The 17,161-nt window shown below is 40.9% G+C and overlaps 2 protein-coding genes across 6 annotated transcripts; one reads left to right on the top strand and one right to left on the bottom strand.

Moving 5' to 3' along the window:
* On the top strand, window positions 1–8,380 carry LOC101481333 (ubinuclein-1). 3 transcript variants are annotated; one of them, XM_004569069.6, is made up of 15 exons: window positions 1–211; window positions 288–546; window positions 1,008–1,112; window positions 1,485–1,583; window positions 1,839–1,979; window positions 2,122–2,213; window positions 2,300–2,885; window positions 2,988–3,058; window positions 3,808–3,937; window positions 4,030–4,154; window positions 4,556–4,636; window positions 4,746–4,889; window positions 4,985–5,032; window positions 5,139–5,716; window positions 7,416–8,380. In XM_004569069.6, exons 1-14 carry the CDS (start codon window positions 135–137, stop codon window positions 5,692–5,694), a joined length of 2,514 nt encoding a protein of 837 aa, XP_004569126.1. In that variant the 5' UTR covers window positions 1–134; the 3' UTR covers window positions 5,695–5,716; window positions 7,416–8,380. The 3 variants fall into 3 exon arrangements, with proteins under 3 accessions (XP_004569126.1, XP_004569127.1, XP_004569125.1); XM_004569070.2 differs by lacking the exon at window positions 7,416–8,380 and adding an exon at window positions 6,294–6,425 and having other exon boundaries at window positions 2–211; window positions 402–546; XM_004569068.2 differs by lacking the exon at window positions 7,416–8,380 and adding an exon at window positions 6,294–6,425 and having other exon boundaries at window positions 2–211.
* LOC101480636 (hemicentin-1) lies at window positions 6,426–16,176 on the bottom strand. 3 transcript variants are annotated; one of them, XM_076884693.1, is made up of 7 exons: window positions 15,914–16,176; window positions 12,417–12,581; window positions 11,947–12,022; window positions 9,183–9,222; window positions 8,791–9,108; window positions 7,727–7,954; window positions 6,426–7,534 (listed from the first exon to the last, which is right to left on the bottom strand). In XM_076884693.1, exons 1-7 carry the CDS (start codon window positions 15,961–15,963, stop codon window positions 7,464–7,466), a joined length of 948 nt encoding a protein of 315 aa, XP_076740808.1. In that variant the 5' UTR covers window positions 15,964–16,176; the 3' UTR covers window positions 6,426–7,463. The 3 variants fall into 3 exon arrangements, with proteins under 3 accessions (XP_076740808.1, XP_076740807.1, XP_076740806.1); XM_076884692.1 differs by having other exon boundaries at window positions 9,183–9,321; window positions 12,417–12,531; window positions 15,909–16,174; XM_076884691.1 differs by having other exon boundaries at window positions 9,183–9,321; window positions 15,914–16,173.
* Between the last annotated feature and the right edge of the window lie 985 nt (window positions 16,177–17,161).

The following is a 17,161-nucleotide window of genomic DNA, read 5'->3' as shown; positions in this document are numbered from 1 at the left end:
GCGGAAGAAAATGGATGGATACTTAGGATAATACAGAGCCAGTACTTGGCACTCCCAAAGCTTTACAGACGTTTTTCCAGAATCCTGTTTCTCTTTCAACACGTTCTTCTTCCACCTGGTTCTGAGAGAGTTTTATGCGTGAGAAACGAAGAAGACGGACCATCTTTAAAGAAATAAACCTCGCTTTAAACAAACGGGATTGCTTGCCAAGGTAACACAGTTGGGCACGTGCGCGCACACCTGCCGCAGTTTGAGTTTAATTAAACTCTCTTTGCCCGTCTCCTCAGTTCAAACCAAACCAGACTCCGGTGTGCTGTCGCTGGGATGGCTGAACCCCGGAGAGTTCAGCTGTTTACTCTCAGCAGTGATGCGCCCTCTTCTAACTCGCCTTCGACCCACAGGTGTCCGTCAGGGGTTCCGCAGATGGAAGAATCCCGCTCAGATCGACCCGCTGACACTGAAACAGTCCGGCTCGTCCTCACATTATTTGAGCCCGACGAGCGGAGCTTCCCGGAGTTCAGCTATAGGCAGCTTGTTGATGACAAGGTGGGATTAAGTCACGACCTCCACCCTCCTAACCTGTAACCAGTTAAGATACAAACAGACCCGTGACTGTAGTTAGTCTGGGTTAAGTAGGCTAAATATTTTTTAGGCTTTTGGCTAACCACATGAAATTGTAAACCATTTAAGGTATTACACACACAAAAAGCAGTTCAGTTTTAATTCAGTTGGAACTGCATTGCTAATTCAGCAGCAGCCTTTGCTTAGTTTCAAAAGTGGGTTAAAAAACTAACTTTTTAAAGCCAGAGCTGGGTTTAAAAGTTAGATAATAGTCAAAGTGGGACAAAGATCTGCTTTAACACTCACAGTGGGAGTAAATTGCTATTCTGAATGACTTGATTTGTTAATCTCATGAAAAACTAATAAACATGCTGGTTGCATTGGAGCCAGACATGTGTTCAATTTCCTGTAAAACAATGGCTGGCATGGCATTTAATGGGTTTCAGATAAGTCAGTCAAAAATTGAAGGACCACTGAGCAGACTAGAGGAGGAAGAAAAGAGGGAGAACGATGAAGTCGCTGCCATTGCAAGGAAGTTGGAAGAAAAATATGTGAGTAGCCTTTTACTCTTGTAAACATGTAAACAGATTTTGTTTGGGGGGGGGGGTTTCGGTGTTTTTTGTGAGGGTTGATGGGTGCTTGTCTACAGCTGGGTGGCCCAGAGGTCAGCCTGGACACGATAACCTGAGAATCCAATACAATGTGATAAAGAGAACGTTCATATATTAAGGCTTAATAAATTATGTTCACTTTTGGTAACACAGGTTGTGCCTCCGAAAGCAGCCTGTTACTCCCTTTGTTATTTAAAAAACAAATTACCTTATTAACCTATAAGATTAAACTGATGTGTGAACAGAAGGTGGCAATCACTATGATAAATATTTGTAAATGGTGCAGTAATGTTATGCTTCCTCTCAATACAGGGTGCCAAACCTAAGAAAAAAAAGGACCGCATCCAGGACTTGATCGACATCGGATTTGGTTATGATGACGAGGATTCTTTCATTGACAACTCTGAGGCTGTGAGTCGGTGTTAGAACACCTTTTGAAATTTCTCACAGCTGGTATAAACTCGTCCTTGCCTGCTGTGCTGCACAAAAAGACGGTTTGATTTCTAGATTATGACAATGACCTCACTCACCACTGAGTAAATGTTCTTTCTGCTTAAGCATTAGCTCGCTGCTGCACGTGAAAGCTCTCAACAGCCATCATGTGTACTGCTTGTGGTTATACAGTCCCTCAATAGTTTCTGTAATTGTATTACATACTGCTTTTAGTATGACGAGTTCGTGCCATGCTCCATCACCACCAAATTTGGTGGGTTCTATGTGAATTCGGGCGTGCTGCAGTTCCGCCAGGCCTCTGACACCGAAGACGATGACCTCACAGCCGAAGAGGAAACGATTGAGATGACAAAAGTAAGCAGTAAGAGTACATGACTGGCTGCGCTGAATATTTTGGCAAATCTGCTAAATAGATTTAAAAGGAAATTTTGCACCAACATTTTGGTTCTTTATAACGTTTTTGAGTTGTTTAACATGCCTTTGAACAATTTCCCAGAAACGTAAACTGAATAATGATCAGGAGAAGCCAGGGAAGAAGCTGTGCAGAGCAGATGGAGCGATAAAAAGCAACATGGATCATAAGTTAAGGTGAGGCTGACCAAAGTTAGATACTGATGCTGTAAAGCTGACTTAACAACACTAAATTGTTCCCTTGTAATTTTCTTGTTTTGTAGCTCTATGTCTGAAATTGGGCAGACTGATGAGATGGAGATCAAAAAGAAGAAAAAGGCTGTTAGGACTCTGAGCGTCACCAGCATGCTGAAAAAGTTTCAAAAAGAAAAGGAGAGAGAGAGACAGAAGAGAGCGAGGGACAAGGCAGCTGCAAATCTGGGTGCAACAGTAACCCCTCTGTTTCCTGCAGATGCAGGTGGGGGTGGAGGCATGGGGCTAACTGACCCTCTTCTCAGTTTAATTGGTTCAACCAATGACCAAGCTCTGATTCAAGCAGCCAGCACAGTAGATTTTGATATTGATCTGGACTCTCTGTTAGAAGTCAGTGAAGAGATCTCATCGCCTAAATCACTTCCTCAACCAGCATTAGAGATGCAGCTGATCCAAAGCAAAACGGATGATTCCGTGCAGCTCGACACCTTTTCTGATCCCAAAACCCGAACTTCAACTTCAAAGAATAATTTTCTGGAGAAATGTGAACCAGAGCAAACCCAGCTTGTGTCAGATTCCAGTTCTACATCACAGAGCGCCCCGCTGCCAGAGGGACTTCCTCCAGCACTGAAAGACAGCATTAGAAACCTCACAGTGGTGAGATGTTATGTATTTCTGCTGAAAGGAAATGCCTGTGCACACTGTATAGGTTGACAAACTGATTGCAGTTTAATGAGCAATGTTTACACTGATTTTTAGGCGGCCAAGATATCAGAGGGAGAGTCAAAACTCAAGTTCTTCAGTCCAGATATCAACTCAATCCTGCTAGAGTGAGTTCTCCCAAGTGAACATATTCAAATGTAAAACCATTAACAGTGAACAGAACATATTTCTCTTTGCAAGTTTAAGCGAAAGTCCTTCAGCACAGACATGCACAGCATACAAACTGCTGCTATTATTATTATTATTATTATTATTATTATTATTTTAAAGAATGATGCTGAATTTAAGGGCAAAGAATTAAAAACAAAAAGAAATGAGGAATAATAATCTTGTCATGGAGATGGTGCGTCTATATAAGGCCAGGCTGAGTGTGTGTATGTATGTAGATATAGTGATAGATATACCTCAATGACTCATTCTTTCAGAAACTACTAGGAAGTGGTATTTATTTATATTAGGTGATCACGTTTTGTGGAACTTGAATGCTCGTGTAAGAAAAAGTTGGACAGTGCCTGCTTCAAGTTCAGGTATTGACCTGCAAACCTTGATCTTGACCTTAAATTTGCTACACACGTGATTATCTGATCAAAAATCTTGTTATACCTATACTCATGCCTAAGATTTCAAATAATCTCCTTCGCAAATTTTAACCGGTTTACACACAGATTAGCATGGCATACAAAGATAGTAGCTATGTAGGTGCAGCGTCACAAAGCCGCTTTTATGGCTGCATGCTCAAAGGTATACAAAGCAGTATATAACTCACTAACCCTTTAACTAAATGTGTACCTGTTCCACCTGAGATATTGAGTGTGGTGTTTAAATGCATGTTTCTGCTCTTGGTGTTTCGGCACAGCATTGAGTTACAGTGTCGGGAGCAGAGTGGGTCACTGCGCTCCAAGGTGTACACACACCTGTCGTCTTTCCTGCCCTGTAGCAGAGATACGCTTCTCAAACGTGTAAAGAAACTGCTAATCGCACAAGTGGTGAGTGTGCTCATGTGTTCAGCTGCATTTCTATTACAGAGTTGTAAATTATTTATACTTGTGTGACCTGCTTTTTATGCCCTCTTGATAAGGGGGAGCCCCCTGGGGTGGAAAATCCCATGCAGAAACTTAAAGATGCCATTGGAAGATCTATGCCTGAGCAGATTTCATGTTTCAATGAAGAATGTCAGGCGTATGAACAAGTCAAGACTTCAAAGTAAGTTCATTTATTCTTGGAAAATGGAGGTGAGACTATCAGCTACTAGTGTCTATAATTTTATTTAACAAAATAAAATCTCCTTTCCTACTTACCACGTTGTCTCATCTCCCATTCTTAGCCACAGTTGTGGCTGTATTTAAATATTACAATCTTTTCTTATGGCTGACACAACCAAATTGTACAATTTCAAAAAGGCAGATGCGACATGAGCATTACTCTACAGCATGTACATGCAACTGCTAGGCTGGGATCAGCATTTACTCAGCTTGAACAGCACTCTGGCTTCTAGGCTAGCTTAGCATTAGCATGTTGGCTGTGCAGGTGCTTGCAAAGAGAATTGGACTACTGGAAACCATCCCTAGCCCTCTGTGATAATGGCATTTTCTGTTTATCTAAAGAGCAACAGAGGACAATGATGAGGAGAAAACTGGGAGAAAAGCAGGTCCTAAGAAAGTGTTCAAGTGGAATGAGGAGATCAGGTAAGCTGTAAAGATCAATCACGTGTTAACATGTTTTATTTCAGTAAGATCTTTTAAAACTGTGCTTTAGTCCATGAAAACGGACACTTTGACCTGTTCTGTCATTTAGAGAGTGTTTGGGCCAAGTGCTGAAAGCAAAAGCAGACAATTATAAAAAGGAAAGGAAGGGGGAACAGGAGGTTGAAGAGCATCTCAAGATCTTTCTTGACAATGAGGTCAAACCGCTTTGGCCAAAAGGGTGGATGCAATCAAGGTAAACTATAATGGTGCAGTTTCAGTCCTGAAACTTTATTTTCATACTTTTAACTATACACATGTTACGACTTAAATGTCTTTTTTCTCTCTCAGGGTTCTGATGAAGGAGAGCAGGAAATTGTTACATCTCTCGTCATTACTGTGAGTGCAGCGATGGGCGGAATTAAATGCTGTTACTTGTATGAATTTCTACATAAAATGTTTAAAGTTATTTACCAAAAATGCAAGCATTGTTTCACATGTTTAGAACGAAGAAGGCCAAGTGTGAGAAGAAGCAGTCATGTTCATTCTCAGATGACTGTAATGACGATTGGGGAAATTCACCACTGACAGAAATGTCCAGAGGAGCAGCTTCTGCCTTCACCGAAGGCTCCGATAGACTCAGTTCTGTTGTTCACGAGGGTGCTGCCACGAAGAAGGGCGAGGTCAAAAAAGTGGAAATGAATGTCAGAGCCACCTCAAATGCAGAGTCGGAGAAATCTCAAGTTGATGAGACTCCCACTCATTCCCTCCTGGATCTCCTTGCTGAACAAGCCCTGGCTCAGGAGCAACACCTCCCAGGGCTCCAGGAGCTCCTAGCAGAAGTTGCAAAAACCAAGTGTTTTGTTCATCACTGGAGCTTCTCGGAGACACAGAGTTCTCCCCTACTCCCTCCTCCTCCTCCTCAGTCCAGCCCAGTTGGTTTCCCAGCACAGAGTATATGTGGTGACATTTTGCCTCAGATGCTTCAGGTTGGAGGCACCAAACATGCAGATGCTGTTCAGGTGCACAGAGTCTCTGAAGGTGATGGTGCTACAAAATGACAACCTTCAACAAAGACATGCAGTAAGTTGTATATTTTCTTTTTACTCTAACATTACAACAACTCTGAATTTAGAGTAGTGCTCCTCATGTTCAGTTTTCTTTCTGTCTTAATAAAAGGGGATGAAAAGGGGACACTCCAATGATTTAGGGAATTAATTGGATAGCAGTTTTATAGAACTGAACTAAAATGATCAGAAATGCTCAAAATGACAAAAATCAACAACCGAAGGGACATGTTTGTACTTGAAACAAAATTAATTTCAAATTCAAATCTCATATTTAGACAAAATAAAAGATGGCTGTAGCTCCAAGGTTCAAAATTGGCTCCAAAATCCTGAAACCTGCATTCTGTCTTCTAAGAGTGAGAGGATTATCCAGGATGTGTGTTAGCTAATGGTTTCTAAACGACAATGGCAGCAAAAACTTCATTGTGGGACCAAACCAGTGTGTGACATCATGGTTTAGTAGTTTACGTTTTTATCAAACGCAACACATCAATTGCTACAAGATGCTTTATGTATTCCAATAAGTTTCAATGTCAAAATAAAAGCTTTATAATCAACATTTTGTCAAGTAGATAAAATGTTTTTCTTTTTAGATGGAGCAGAATCGTTGAAGATGAACTGGGCACATGAGGTTCTAATGGAGTAGTTCTTATACTAAAATCAACAAAGTTAATGTCTTAAACTACACACTTTCACTTAATACATAATAAAGAGAGCATGTCATAGCTGTTTATTTGGTGCTTTATTTTCTTAACATTTTGTACAGCAACTGAAGGTTTTAGTAATGATTCATGTTACCAACTTGACTGAGGCTAGTAACAAATGACTCAAAACAACAAAGTTCAACTGCCTAGTCAGCTTATTTAAGCTGAAATTTATTGTGCAATGAAAGTATTGCAAGGAGTAATGCAGGAGCTATGAATAAGGATGTAAAAATAAAATGTCTCAACGAGCCTAAAGGACGATGAGGAAGTCTAAAGTTACCCAACTAAAGAGCAGGCTGTTAGCCTCTTGTACCATTTGGGTGCAGCTTTTGCTTTGACAGCTAACCCAGACAGTTTCCAAAAGGGGGTGGAGCAGGACACTTGGACAGTGGGTTGACACATACATTATGCCCAATGATTTATTTAAATTTTTTACCCTCACCCACATCAACACATTGATCCAGTTTTCCAAATCCAAAGAAAATCCTTCCAAAAACTCTTGGATTCTTTACATGGCAGGATGGGGGCGTAACTCAGCATTTCTTCAGATATCAAATAGTAATGAAACACCATTGTGATGTTCAAAAGAAAATTAAGACAACCAGATATCTTTCTGGATGCCTTTGCTGGACTGTCTCGCCTTATTTCCAGTTTCAGCTCTTTAAAAGTAAATTGTTTTTAACTAAATCATACTGCTTTCACATACCCATGAACACTGAGTGATTAAGGACTAAAATGTGAATTTCTTTCTAGAGAAGCTTTCAGTCTGGAAGATGTGAACTTTGCCTTTTGGGCAGATAACAAAGGCAGCTTACGGTAGTTACATAAGAATATGTACCTGGACAGAAGTTCAGCAACAAAACGATTAAAAAGAACAACTAGAGAGCATAATCTGCTTTTAGTGAGACTCCACTGTCTTTGAAATGCACATAAAGACATTCAAATTCAAAGCTGAGCCTTAAGGACACAAGGAATGACACAGCAATGAACATTTCTCTGCATTTTCTACAGCAGGAGCACTTTTATCCAAGTAACGTGGAAAGAGGAACTTTTAAGGTTTTACACGTGAGTTATCATCTGGGTAAGAAGAACAAGCAGCAAGAAATGTCCACAACAGCTGTTTGCAGTTCCTGGAAAGCAGAAGAAACAGTTTTCAGCACAAGATTACTCCAAACCTTCAGTTTAGGATTCTTCTCATTTACATGATCATATATCAGAACAAAAGCTTTCTCAAACTCCAGGAAGGATGATTTGGAACAATGAAAGTAGAAATGTTAACAGGGAGCATTAATTGTGTTCAGTAGTAATGCAGACAACCCTACCTCTGGCAGGAAGGATTTTCACTTCCACTGTGAAGTTTTTTGAAAATAATCCTTTAGCTTGGATTGTGTAATTTCCAGCATCCTTTTTATTTAAATGAGAGGGTGGGGCAACTATCTGCCCATTTCTGAACCAGGTCACTGATGGCTGAGGGTTTCCTGTCACCTCACATGGGAATCTCTCGCCCTCTGTCACCTTAAGTTTTACAGGACAGCTAAGCTGTGGTGCAACTGAAACAAGGAAAAACAATCAGTGGAAGAAAAGACACCTAATACATTTTATCTAACGAAAGAAGCTCTGTTTGTTCACTTTTCTAGTAAGAAGAAAAATATGGTTTAAGCAGTTCTATGTAACACTTTACAGCTGACGGTATATGACTGGAGAACAAAGAGTGCAGTTTCATTTGAAGTAGTTTATATATGTGATTCTTGAAATTGCAGGAGGAAACATTACACAACAGCTTTATATTGCCTCATTAAAATGCTTCTTGAGTGATAAACTGGTTTGTAGAGCAGAAAGTCTTCAGTCATGTTATTAACAGTGCATATATTGTGACTATGGCAGAAGCTCTGGTGGTCATTTTCCACAGTCAATAAGTAAATAAATATTAGGATTATCCATCACCTGAACTGTGTTGATATGTTCTTTGCTGTGTTTTCTGCACGGTTGTCACTCCCATGTAAAAAAGCAATTTTGGAAATGCTGTTGTGGCTTTACCATAATATTGCATCCTGCGCACTGAGCAGATCAGGTTATACTTACAGAGCTGTTATGCTGTTTTAAGCTTTGATAACCATATGCACATTAAATGTAGCCTGGGTAAGTAGTTGTTCAGTGATGCTGGGAAAGCTCCAGGTGGCAGAACTGGAGCTCAAAATGTACGTGTTTTAAATGGATGCTGCAGTGTTTGAAGCAAATAGCTTGCATCTACCCTTTTGGCCTTACAGAAAAAGCAAAGAGGGATCCTAAAGATGTGGAGAGGGGAAAAAGAACTAAAGGGGAAATTAAAAAACAGAATCCACATAAATTCCAAAAATTTGTAGCGCAGATCACTGGTTTCACTTACAGAGTCTTTGTGACGCCATCACTGGAAGGTGCTGTGGTCCTTCAGGTCCCAGCTCAAGTTTGGCTTCACACCAGTACTGAGCTTCAGTGTCTTCTTTACTGGATACGATGTTCAGAGTGAAGCTCTGAGTCACTGGTTTCTTCTCACTGGATGTATTCGAGTGCATCTGAGCCAGCATTTTCTCCCCTCTGTAGAAGGTCACGAGGACATTTTCAGCAGGCGCAACCTCTGTAACGTGGCACTGTAGAGTATACCGATCACCCTCAAACGGTGACTCACTGTGATTTAGAAATGTGATGGATACTCTGTCTGGAGGCTCTGTGGAGAGAGGTTGGCATATCAGCCATGTAAAGTGCTTCATGCATGTCAGAAGGATAATGCTGTTGACTTACTGTAGACTATTAGGGTGAGTTTACTGTAACACTGTCCTCCCTGTTCAGATAGGGCAAAACACACAGGCTTGATGGTCCAGTCAGTCATCTTCTCAACACTCCAGATCAGAAAACCTTGTGATGTAAAGTTAGGACGGTTCTGGAGTGGCAAAGGGTAACAAATCGCAAAGCTATTCAGATTTTTTTCTTTTTTCCTCAAGTGAAGGCAATGAACAATAAACACAATTTTTTTTGTGTGTGTGTGTGTGTGTGTGTGTGTGTGTGTGTGTGTGTGTGTGTGTGTGTGTGTGTGTGTGTTCATCACACTCAAGTGTCAGCCCATTAAACTAATTTTAATATTAACAAGTAAACAAAATGCTGTTTCTAAATGGTGTTTATTATTAAGGGGAAATTAACTGTGGTGTATCACGTCTTTGAAAAGCGGAGTTCAACGTCTGTAGCCATACACAGGTCTGATTACTGCCACACCTGTGCTCGATCAAATCTCTTAAATAGGACCTGCCTGACAAAGTAGAGTAGACCAAAAAGTCCTCCAAAACTAGAAATCATGCTGCGATCGAAGGAAATTCGGGTACAAGTGAGAAACGATGTAACTCAGATCTCAGTCTGGATAAGGTTATAAAGCCATTTCTAAAGCTATGGGACTCCAGCGAGCCACAGTGAAAGACATTATCCACAAATGGCGAAAACATGGAACAGTGGTGAACTTTCACTGGCTGAACAAAGTTACCCCAGAACGGTAGGCCTCTCTTGCTTCAGTTCAGTGTTCATGACATCACCATAAGGTAGAGACTGGGCAAAAATGTCCCCAAATGGTTCCAAGATGAAAACCACTGCTGAGCAAAAGGAACATAAAGGCGTAGTTCAGTTTTCCAGAAAACATCGTGATGATCTCCAAGCCTTGAAAAATGGTCAGACTGGGTGTGTCCCATTACTTGTGGCATAAAAGTAACTCAGCATTTCAGAAAAGGAACGACATACCAACAGTAAAACGTTGTGGCAGTAATGTGATGGTTCAGTGCTGCTTTGTTGCCTAGGGATCTGGGAGACTTGATCTGGTAAATGGAACCATGGATCTACCAAAACATCTTGAAGGAGAATATCCAGCCATCTGTTTGTGTCCTCAAGCTGAAGAGCACTTGGTTTTTGCAGAAAGACAGTGATCCAAAACACTCCAGCAAGTCCACCTCTAACTTAAGAAAAAGAGCAGGACTGCTTTGGAGTCCTGACCTGAATCAGATTAAGATGCTGTGGCATGACCTTAAAAAGGTAATTCATGCTTGAAAACCCTTGATTTTGGCTGAATTACAACAATTCTGCAAAGACAAGTGGTCCAAAATTCCTCCAAAGTGCTGTAAAAGACTCATTGCCAGTGATCACAAATGTTTGATTGCAGTTGTTGCTGCTTAGGGTTGCCCAACCAGTTATTAGGTTTAGGGGGCAATCACTTTTTTACAAAGAACAATGTAGGTGGACCTCCAAAACTAGTTCATGCATTTATTACATCTAGGCTCGATGACGGTAATTCATTATTATAAGGATGCCTTAAAAACTCCCTGAAATGCCTTTACTTGAGGTGAAATGCTGCAGCAAGAATACTGACATAGACTAGTAAGAGAGTACATATTTCTTCTATATTGTCTTCTCTTCATTGGCTCCCTGTTAAATCCAGAATCAGATTCAAAATCATCATTCCAAAATACGTCTTTTAAGAATTTTTAGTACTGTATCACCCCATCAGATCACTTCACAGTCAGACTGAGTTCACATGTGGTTCCTAGAGTATTAAAAAGTAGAATGGGAGACAGTCTCCAGCTTTCGGGCTCCTCTTTGGTGGAACCAGTTCCTAGTTTGAATTTAGGAGACAGATTCCTTCTTTACTTTTAAGTTTACTCTTAAGACTTTCCTTATTGACAATTATGCTGAAATTATGCTCTCTTCCACAGTGTCTTTTTTTTCCTGTGTCCTTCTCTTCACCCCCAACCAATCTCAACAATTGCCTGCCCCTCCCTGGGCATGGTTCTTCCATGGGTTTCTTCTCGTTAAAAAGTTTTTCCTATATAAATAATATTGAATTGAATTTACCTTCACCACTTCTGCTGCTTCCATGGTAACCTTTTCATCTGTCTTCCTCTGATTTACACATCTATCCTGTTTTGGTTGTACTTTCATTCCTCTTCTCCTCTGAGCATACCTCCACGTCTCCAGGTTCTTTTCCACCTACTCCATACTCTCACTACTGATCACAATTTCATTAGTGAGCATCATAGTCCATGCAGACTCCAGCCTCGCCTCATCTGTCAGACTATCAATCACTACTGTCAACAAGAAGTGGCTCACAGCCGATCCCTGATGTACTCACACCTCACCAATGTCTCGCTGTCCTCAGACATTTCTGGCACCATCCTTGCATCTTCTGCCATTCCTGACTTCTTCAGGCAGTACCCCAGTTCCTATCTTGGCACCCTATCATGTCCTTTAGATCCACAAACACAGTGCAACTCTCAATACTTCTCAGTCAACGCCCTCAAAGCAAATACTGCATCTGCAGTGCTCTTTCTTTATTTCCCAATACACTTCACACTTATCATAACTCTCTTTGCATTGGATATGAAGTTGTGAAGACTGTGTGATGAAAATATACAGCTCTCTTATATAAAACTACAAAGTGAGGATATAAGCCTTATATTTAGTTTAGTTAGTGGGTGTTGTTTGGTTCTCAACATATAAAACACTGTGTATAATCAAACACTGATTAACCTACCAGTGGGACTTCCCAACCAATGCCAAAATACCCCATTCTTTGTATGGAGCAGTTAGCTTTGACTGGATCTCCAAACCTGTTAAAGGAGATACACAATTAATTCCCTCAGACACGCAGATGATTCTGTTAATTTGGTGACATTTTCTTGACGTTGCCTCTTACATTTCAATACAAGTCATGACAGCAACTGAAATATTTAATAGTTGGAAATTGATCCAAGATAAAAATCAGAGTGCTGATCTTTGCACCATAGATTTCAGAAGCTCAACACAAGGTCAAAACCTCGTGAACCTTTCTGAACAATGAAATACCACAAGGTCACCATGTCTGAGTGACACCAAGCTATCATTTTACTGTCCAAAAAGGCTTTAAACTGCACAGATGAGTGAACAGCAAGTTAGTGCACACAGACTCTTATCACTGACCACCTACGTCAGCCTGAAATAATCACTCACTCTTTTTTGCCATACCTGACCACCACAGTGGAGGGTGATATCTTTAGAGGGCAGAGGACACTTTGTGTTGATTCTCCAGGTGTGATGGGAGAAGCGACAAGGCTGACATTTGGAAAGGGAAGTGCGAATTCTGGTGGAAGAGATGGTGTGCTAGTGAAAACAGGGTATGAAGTACCTGAGGTTAAGGGAGTGGGAGAAAGAGCAAGATATAATAAGTCATGAAAGTAAACACTGTGTACTGTATCTTTAAGGTCTGTGCAAAATCATTTTGCACTTTTATTTTTATCAGAAATCCACACAACATGTTTTAACTAAGAAATAAAAAAGATCTAATTTTCCTCGCTTTACTATAATAATCCAAGTCTTTAGTTGCTAAAGCTTTCCTTACGAATGTCAGCTTATGCAACTTTAGACTGCATGTTGTACCTTTCTGTCTAAGTTCAATCTGTGGGGCAGCAATACTGTAAAACCTTGTGTTACGTGTACTTTTTTTTTAATAAACTGGAAGAAAACCTCAAAATACTATAAAATATTTCATGCAGGCTCAATCATCCAGGTAAGGAAATCCCAAAATGTTGATTCTGTTCATCTGGATGTAGAGTTTTCAGTGGGAGAAACTCTAGCAACTTCTTCAGTTGAGACTGAATGAGGAACAAACGTTTCTCCCACTGAAAACGCTACATCCAGATGAACAGAATCAACTTTTTGGGGTTTATCCATTGTGCTTGTTAAAAAAAAAAAAAAAAAAACTGTTAAAAATTCATTGTGAGCTTTCTGAAAATGAAAGTAGCTACAAAAACACTGCAGACAGTGACTTTTTAAATGTACTTTTTTTTAAAAATGTTTATTTATTTATATTATTTATTATTTTGCCTCTGTACACCACCACAATGGATTTTTAAATGTATTTAAATAAAGTGTTCTTAATACTTGGAGGAAAATCCTTTAATCACTCCCTGGATTTTCGAACCCATGGACAATTACTGTGTTCCCTCCCTTGAGATGCTTTGCCAGGCCGTTTCTGCAACCACTCGCACCCCATTTGTGCGTCTCTCTGCATTCAGTTTTATCTTCAGTCACTGAAAAGCTGCTCTGCTGGGAGTTGCGGTATGCTTTGAGTCAAAATCTATTTACGCTGTGAAGCACTGTCTTATAAAATTTGGCTGAACTTGGGCAGAGAGCCCTTTACGCTTCAGGATTCATCCTGCTGCTTTTATCAGCAGTCAGTTAGCGGTATGGATCCTGATGTCACACAGTGGAAATTTGTATTTATCTTGTATATTGTTTTTATTCTGATTTTTAGTGTTTATTTATGAGTGTTGTTTTGTTTGCATGGTTTTATTCTGTTTCTATTGCATGGTTTTTAGTGTTTTATGTGACATGGTTTTTATCCACTGTGGACTGGCTGCACATGGGACAAATTAGCTGATAGGGACCACCTTCTGAGGCAGGGGTGTGTCCAGAGGTGGCCTATCAGCTGTGTAAAGACCTTTTAAATACAGGCTAGCTGAGCACTGAAGGAGAGAGGCTGGAAGGTTAATGCGAGATGGCCAGTGTGATGCGGCGACCAAGTCCTGACCTCATGGAACGGCAACAGTAAGAGACAACGCGTGTGATTGGCAGCAGGGCAGAGGTTTACCTCTGCCTGCATTTGTGAGTAGGGTCTCTACTGTTGTTTACTGGGTGCAGCTGGATTGGGAGAGGGTCACCATGGCCATGAGCCAGGGCCGCTTCTGGGACCATTGTTCTGGCCCCTATTTGTTATGTTGCAGGACACCGACGCAAGGGGAGCTGTGGCGGTGGTCACATTATGGTTTCGGGTGCAGAACGCAAGCCGGGCTGGGAAGTGATGGGCCAGCGGAAGGACAAGAAGATGGGTGGCTCTTTCTTGTCTGCTGAAGACGGGGCTGGCGTGGACTCTGCTCTAAAGGAGGAATTCCTGGCCTGCTGATGGACCCATAATGAACATGTGGCCTAATTATAGCAGGGGGGTTTTAGTGAATGTAGAAAATGGTAGTTTTACAGGTTTTAGAATTGTTTTTAGTAGAGAGCAAACATTTTATTACATACATTTTAAGGGTGTTTTTATTTGTGCTCCCTGGCCTAGTAATAAACTGTTTCTGATCAGACCTGCTTCCTCTCTGTGCCCGTGGTATCTGACTCGCTTGCTCCCCCTTGTATTTTAAAGAATCTTTCTTTTTAGCGTGACATTCTGGCGCGACCGCTTTAGTGTTCGCCACGCGCTACACTTACACTGGATCCATACCGTGCCATAACAGTAAACGGCTTATGAAATGAAACACATTACATCATCTGTAAAACATGGTGGAGAGAATGCCATAAGATGGAAAAACAGAACATTAAGGAGGATACTGTACATGTAGACCTAACACACTGAATACCTGTGATGTTAAACCCAATACTATAAATAAAAACATGAATAAAAGGATGGGTCTCCTCCTATGTTTGTCCTGGCACTGTAACTCACATGATCTCATGAGTATTTTTTTTTCTCGGTCTTAACACAATACATGCAAGGGTCAATTAAATTTTGCCATCTCATGAAATAATACTCATTTTAGCTGATCTATTGTGAACTATTGTTTCATAGCATGCTGAATACACCCAGTGTGTTCCTCTGAGGAAGGAAGGACACCCTGCCCAAATCGTAAGAACTCGCTCCTCTTTTCAATTGACCATTGTTCCATCGAGTCCTGGGGTTGTTCTCCTGCCTATCAGATGATCTCACTGGCAGTAGGCGTGCCGGCTGTCAAAATTTATAGTTGTGTTTCCCATGTGCCACTCTGCAACGTGAACAATGCAGTACAACTGCCAGCTGGGTCAGCTTACAGAGAGCGTAGTCTCCGGACCAAACCAGGATCACAAGTCTCAAAACCTGAAGGATCAATGACGTCTTTTTTTTCCTGATTTGCAGATCTTTGGGGATGCTTCCATCCCCAAAGATGGGATGGAAATCTTTAAGGAAAAGCCTGCGTTCAAAATGTGAATGGGAAGTACTGTCAGCTAAGTCTGTCTAAGAATCACAAATTCAAATTTCTTCAGATGCAGAATGGAGCTTTACATGTGTAGATAATGTTTTGTGTTATGTTTTCAAATGTCTCATGTTTGATATGATCATGTGTAACCGCTTTGAATCCTCTCTAACAGCATATTACGTTTTTTTAAAGTTAAATAGTTTCCTACAATTTTGGAAAAACCTGAGCTGAAATGCTTGGATTGGGTTAGCAGAGTAAAAAAAGTAACTTTACCCTCAGAAAAGTGATCACATGTCATTTTTAACTACAAATCAATTTGCCTCAGGGGTTCTTACAAGCGCAGCCACCACACTCTGCCCAGTCATCTTCAGTCCCAGTTATCTCTCTTGTCACACTCTTTAACCTTACTTTTTAACCTTATCTGCTTCTATCGCCCAATTGGCTTCTACACTGAACAGGTTCTTCTCATCAGAGCTGCCCACTGCACCCACTCAGCCATCAGTTCACTCACCTGAGTGGAAGAGCTGAAACAGCATGAGCGCAACGGCCCATCCAGGAGAAGCCATCCTTCTTCTATGTCACGTTAACAGCTGATCGATGCTGACGGTGCCACAGCCTGAGACTTATGAGGTAGCAGTGGGTTCTTTTAGTTTATGTGGAACTGTGGGGTGTGTGAGTGTGTGTGTATGTGTGTGTGAGTGAGTGAGTGAGTGAGTGAGTGCACATGTGGGTGTGGGGTGTGTGTATTTGCTTTGCTTCTGTGTGTCTGAAGTTGATGACGAGGGAGTTCCTTTGCTCTGGCCTCTGAAACCCACCATGGGCGTTCTCTGTTGGTATATGAAGAGAGGAAGGAAGGGAGGGTCAAGAAAAATGAAGTGTAGTGTTGCAACGTGGAGGGCAAGAATGTGTGTGTGTGTGTCTGTGTGTGTGTGCGCGTGTGTGTCTCTATGAGAGAGAAAGAGAGAGTAGTTACATAGCAATACACTGATACAGAGCTTTTGAGAATAAAAATAATCATCCCATTGATGTGTTATACTGGGGGGAAAAAGCACTAAAAAATCAGCTTCAATCAGCTAACAACATCTGATTGGTTTTTTCCCTTTTTTTTCTTCCACCATATAATCTATATATGACTCCTATTTATGTCTTAATGTCAATAATAGCGCCTCTCTTTCACTCATAAGCACAGCTTTTATGCTGAAGCATATCGTTAGTATAGGAAATTCCACAAAACTTGTCACTGACTCAACAGTTTTTTGTTTTGGGGTCTTTGAGCTCGTTGTTTTTGTTTTTATAGTCTGCATTACAGGCTTCATTGTCTCGGTTCCACTGATTCATACACTGACCAGAATTACGCACGGCTCTAAACATGCAGGGTGAAACCGGGGCAGAGCCAATTATGCACTCCTTCTGATAACATTTCCCCCACTGATTGCAGCTAAACCAACGCAAGATTATCAAAACCGCATCAGTTACAAAACAAAGAATTCTTTCACAGCGTTAAATTTAGTATAATTTGCAGGAAATTGCATGCCGGTAAATCAAGTTTGTGTGGTTCATTTAAATATGCTCCTCCCAGGAGCGTGTTTGAGAGAGAAACCGTGGGGTAGACTGGGGTTGGGTATCACACTTTTTACTCTTTGATGAACTGCTGTTCATTCATTCATCTATGACACTCTGAAATTTTGACCCCATAGCTGGGTTAGCTGTCAGAAGGAATGGGGTTGATTGTCCCTATAGCTAACAATGGAGTTTTAGTAGAAA

This window comes from Maylandia zebra, linkage group LG6 (assembly GCF_041146795.1).
Source record: "Maylandia zebra isolate NMK-2024a linkage group LG6, Mzebra_GT3a, whole genome shotgun sequence".
Lineage (NCBI taxonomy): Eukaryota > Metazoa > Chordata > Actinopteri > Cichliformes > Cichlidae > Maylandia > Maylandia zebra.
The sequence above is the reverse complement of the archived record's forward strand: the minus strand, read 5'-3'. Positions and strand labels throughout refer to the sequence as shown.

Excerpts from the sequence above, each read along its gene's own strand:
- LOC101480636 (XM_076884691.1), bottom strand. The coding sequence starts at position 15,963 with ATGGCTTCTCCTGGATGGGCCGTTGCGCTCATGCTGTTTCAGCTCTTC. Across the intron at positions 12,023-12,416 it reads CCCTCCACTGTGGTGGTCAG|GTTTGGAGATCCAGTCAAAG; the intron begins GTATGGCAAAAA and ends CTCCTTTAACAG. Across the intron at positions 7,535-7,726 it reads GAAAATCCTTCCTGCCAGAG|GAACTGCAAACAGCTGTTGT; the intron begins GTAGGGTTGTCT and ends TCTGCTTTCCAG.
- LOC101481333 (XM_004569069.6), top strand. The coding sequence starts at position 135 with ATGCGTGAGAAACGAAGAAGACGGACCATCTTTAAAGAAATAAACCTC. Across the intron at positions 1,584-1,838 it reads TCATTGACAACTCTGAGGCT|TATGACGAGTTCGTGCCATG; the intron begins GTGAGTCGGTGT and ends TACTGCTTTTAG. Across the intron at positions 4,155-4,555 it reads GAACAAGTCAAGACTTCAAA|AGCAACAGAGGACAATGATG; the intron begins GTAAGTTCATTT and ends GTTTATCTAAAG.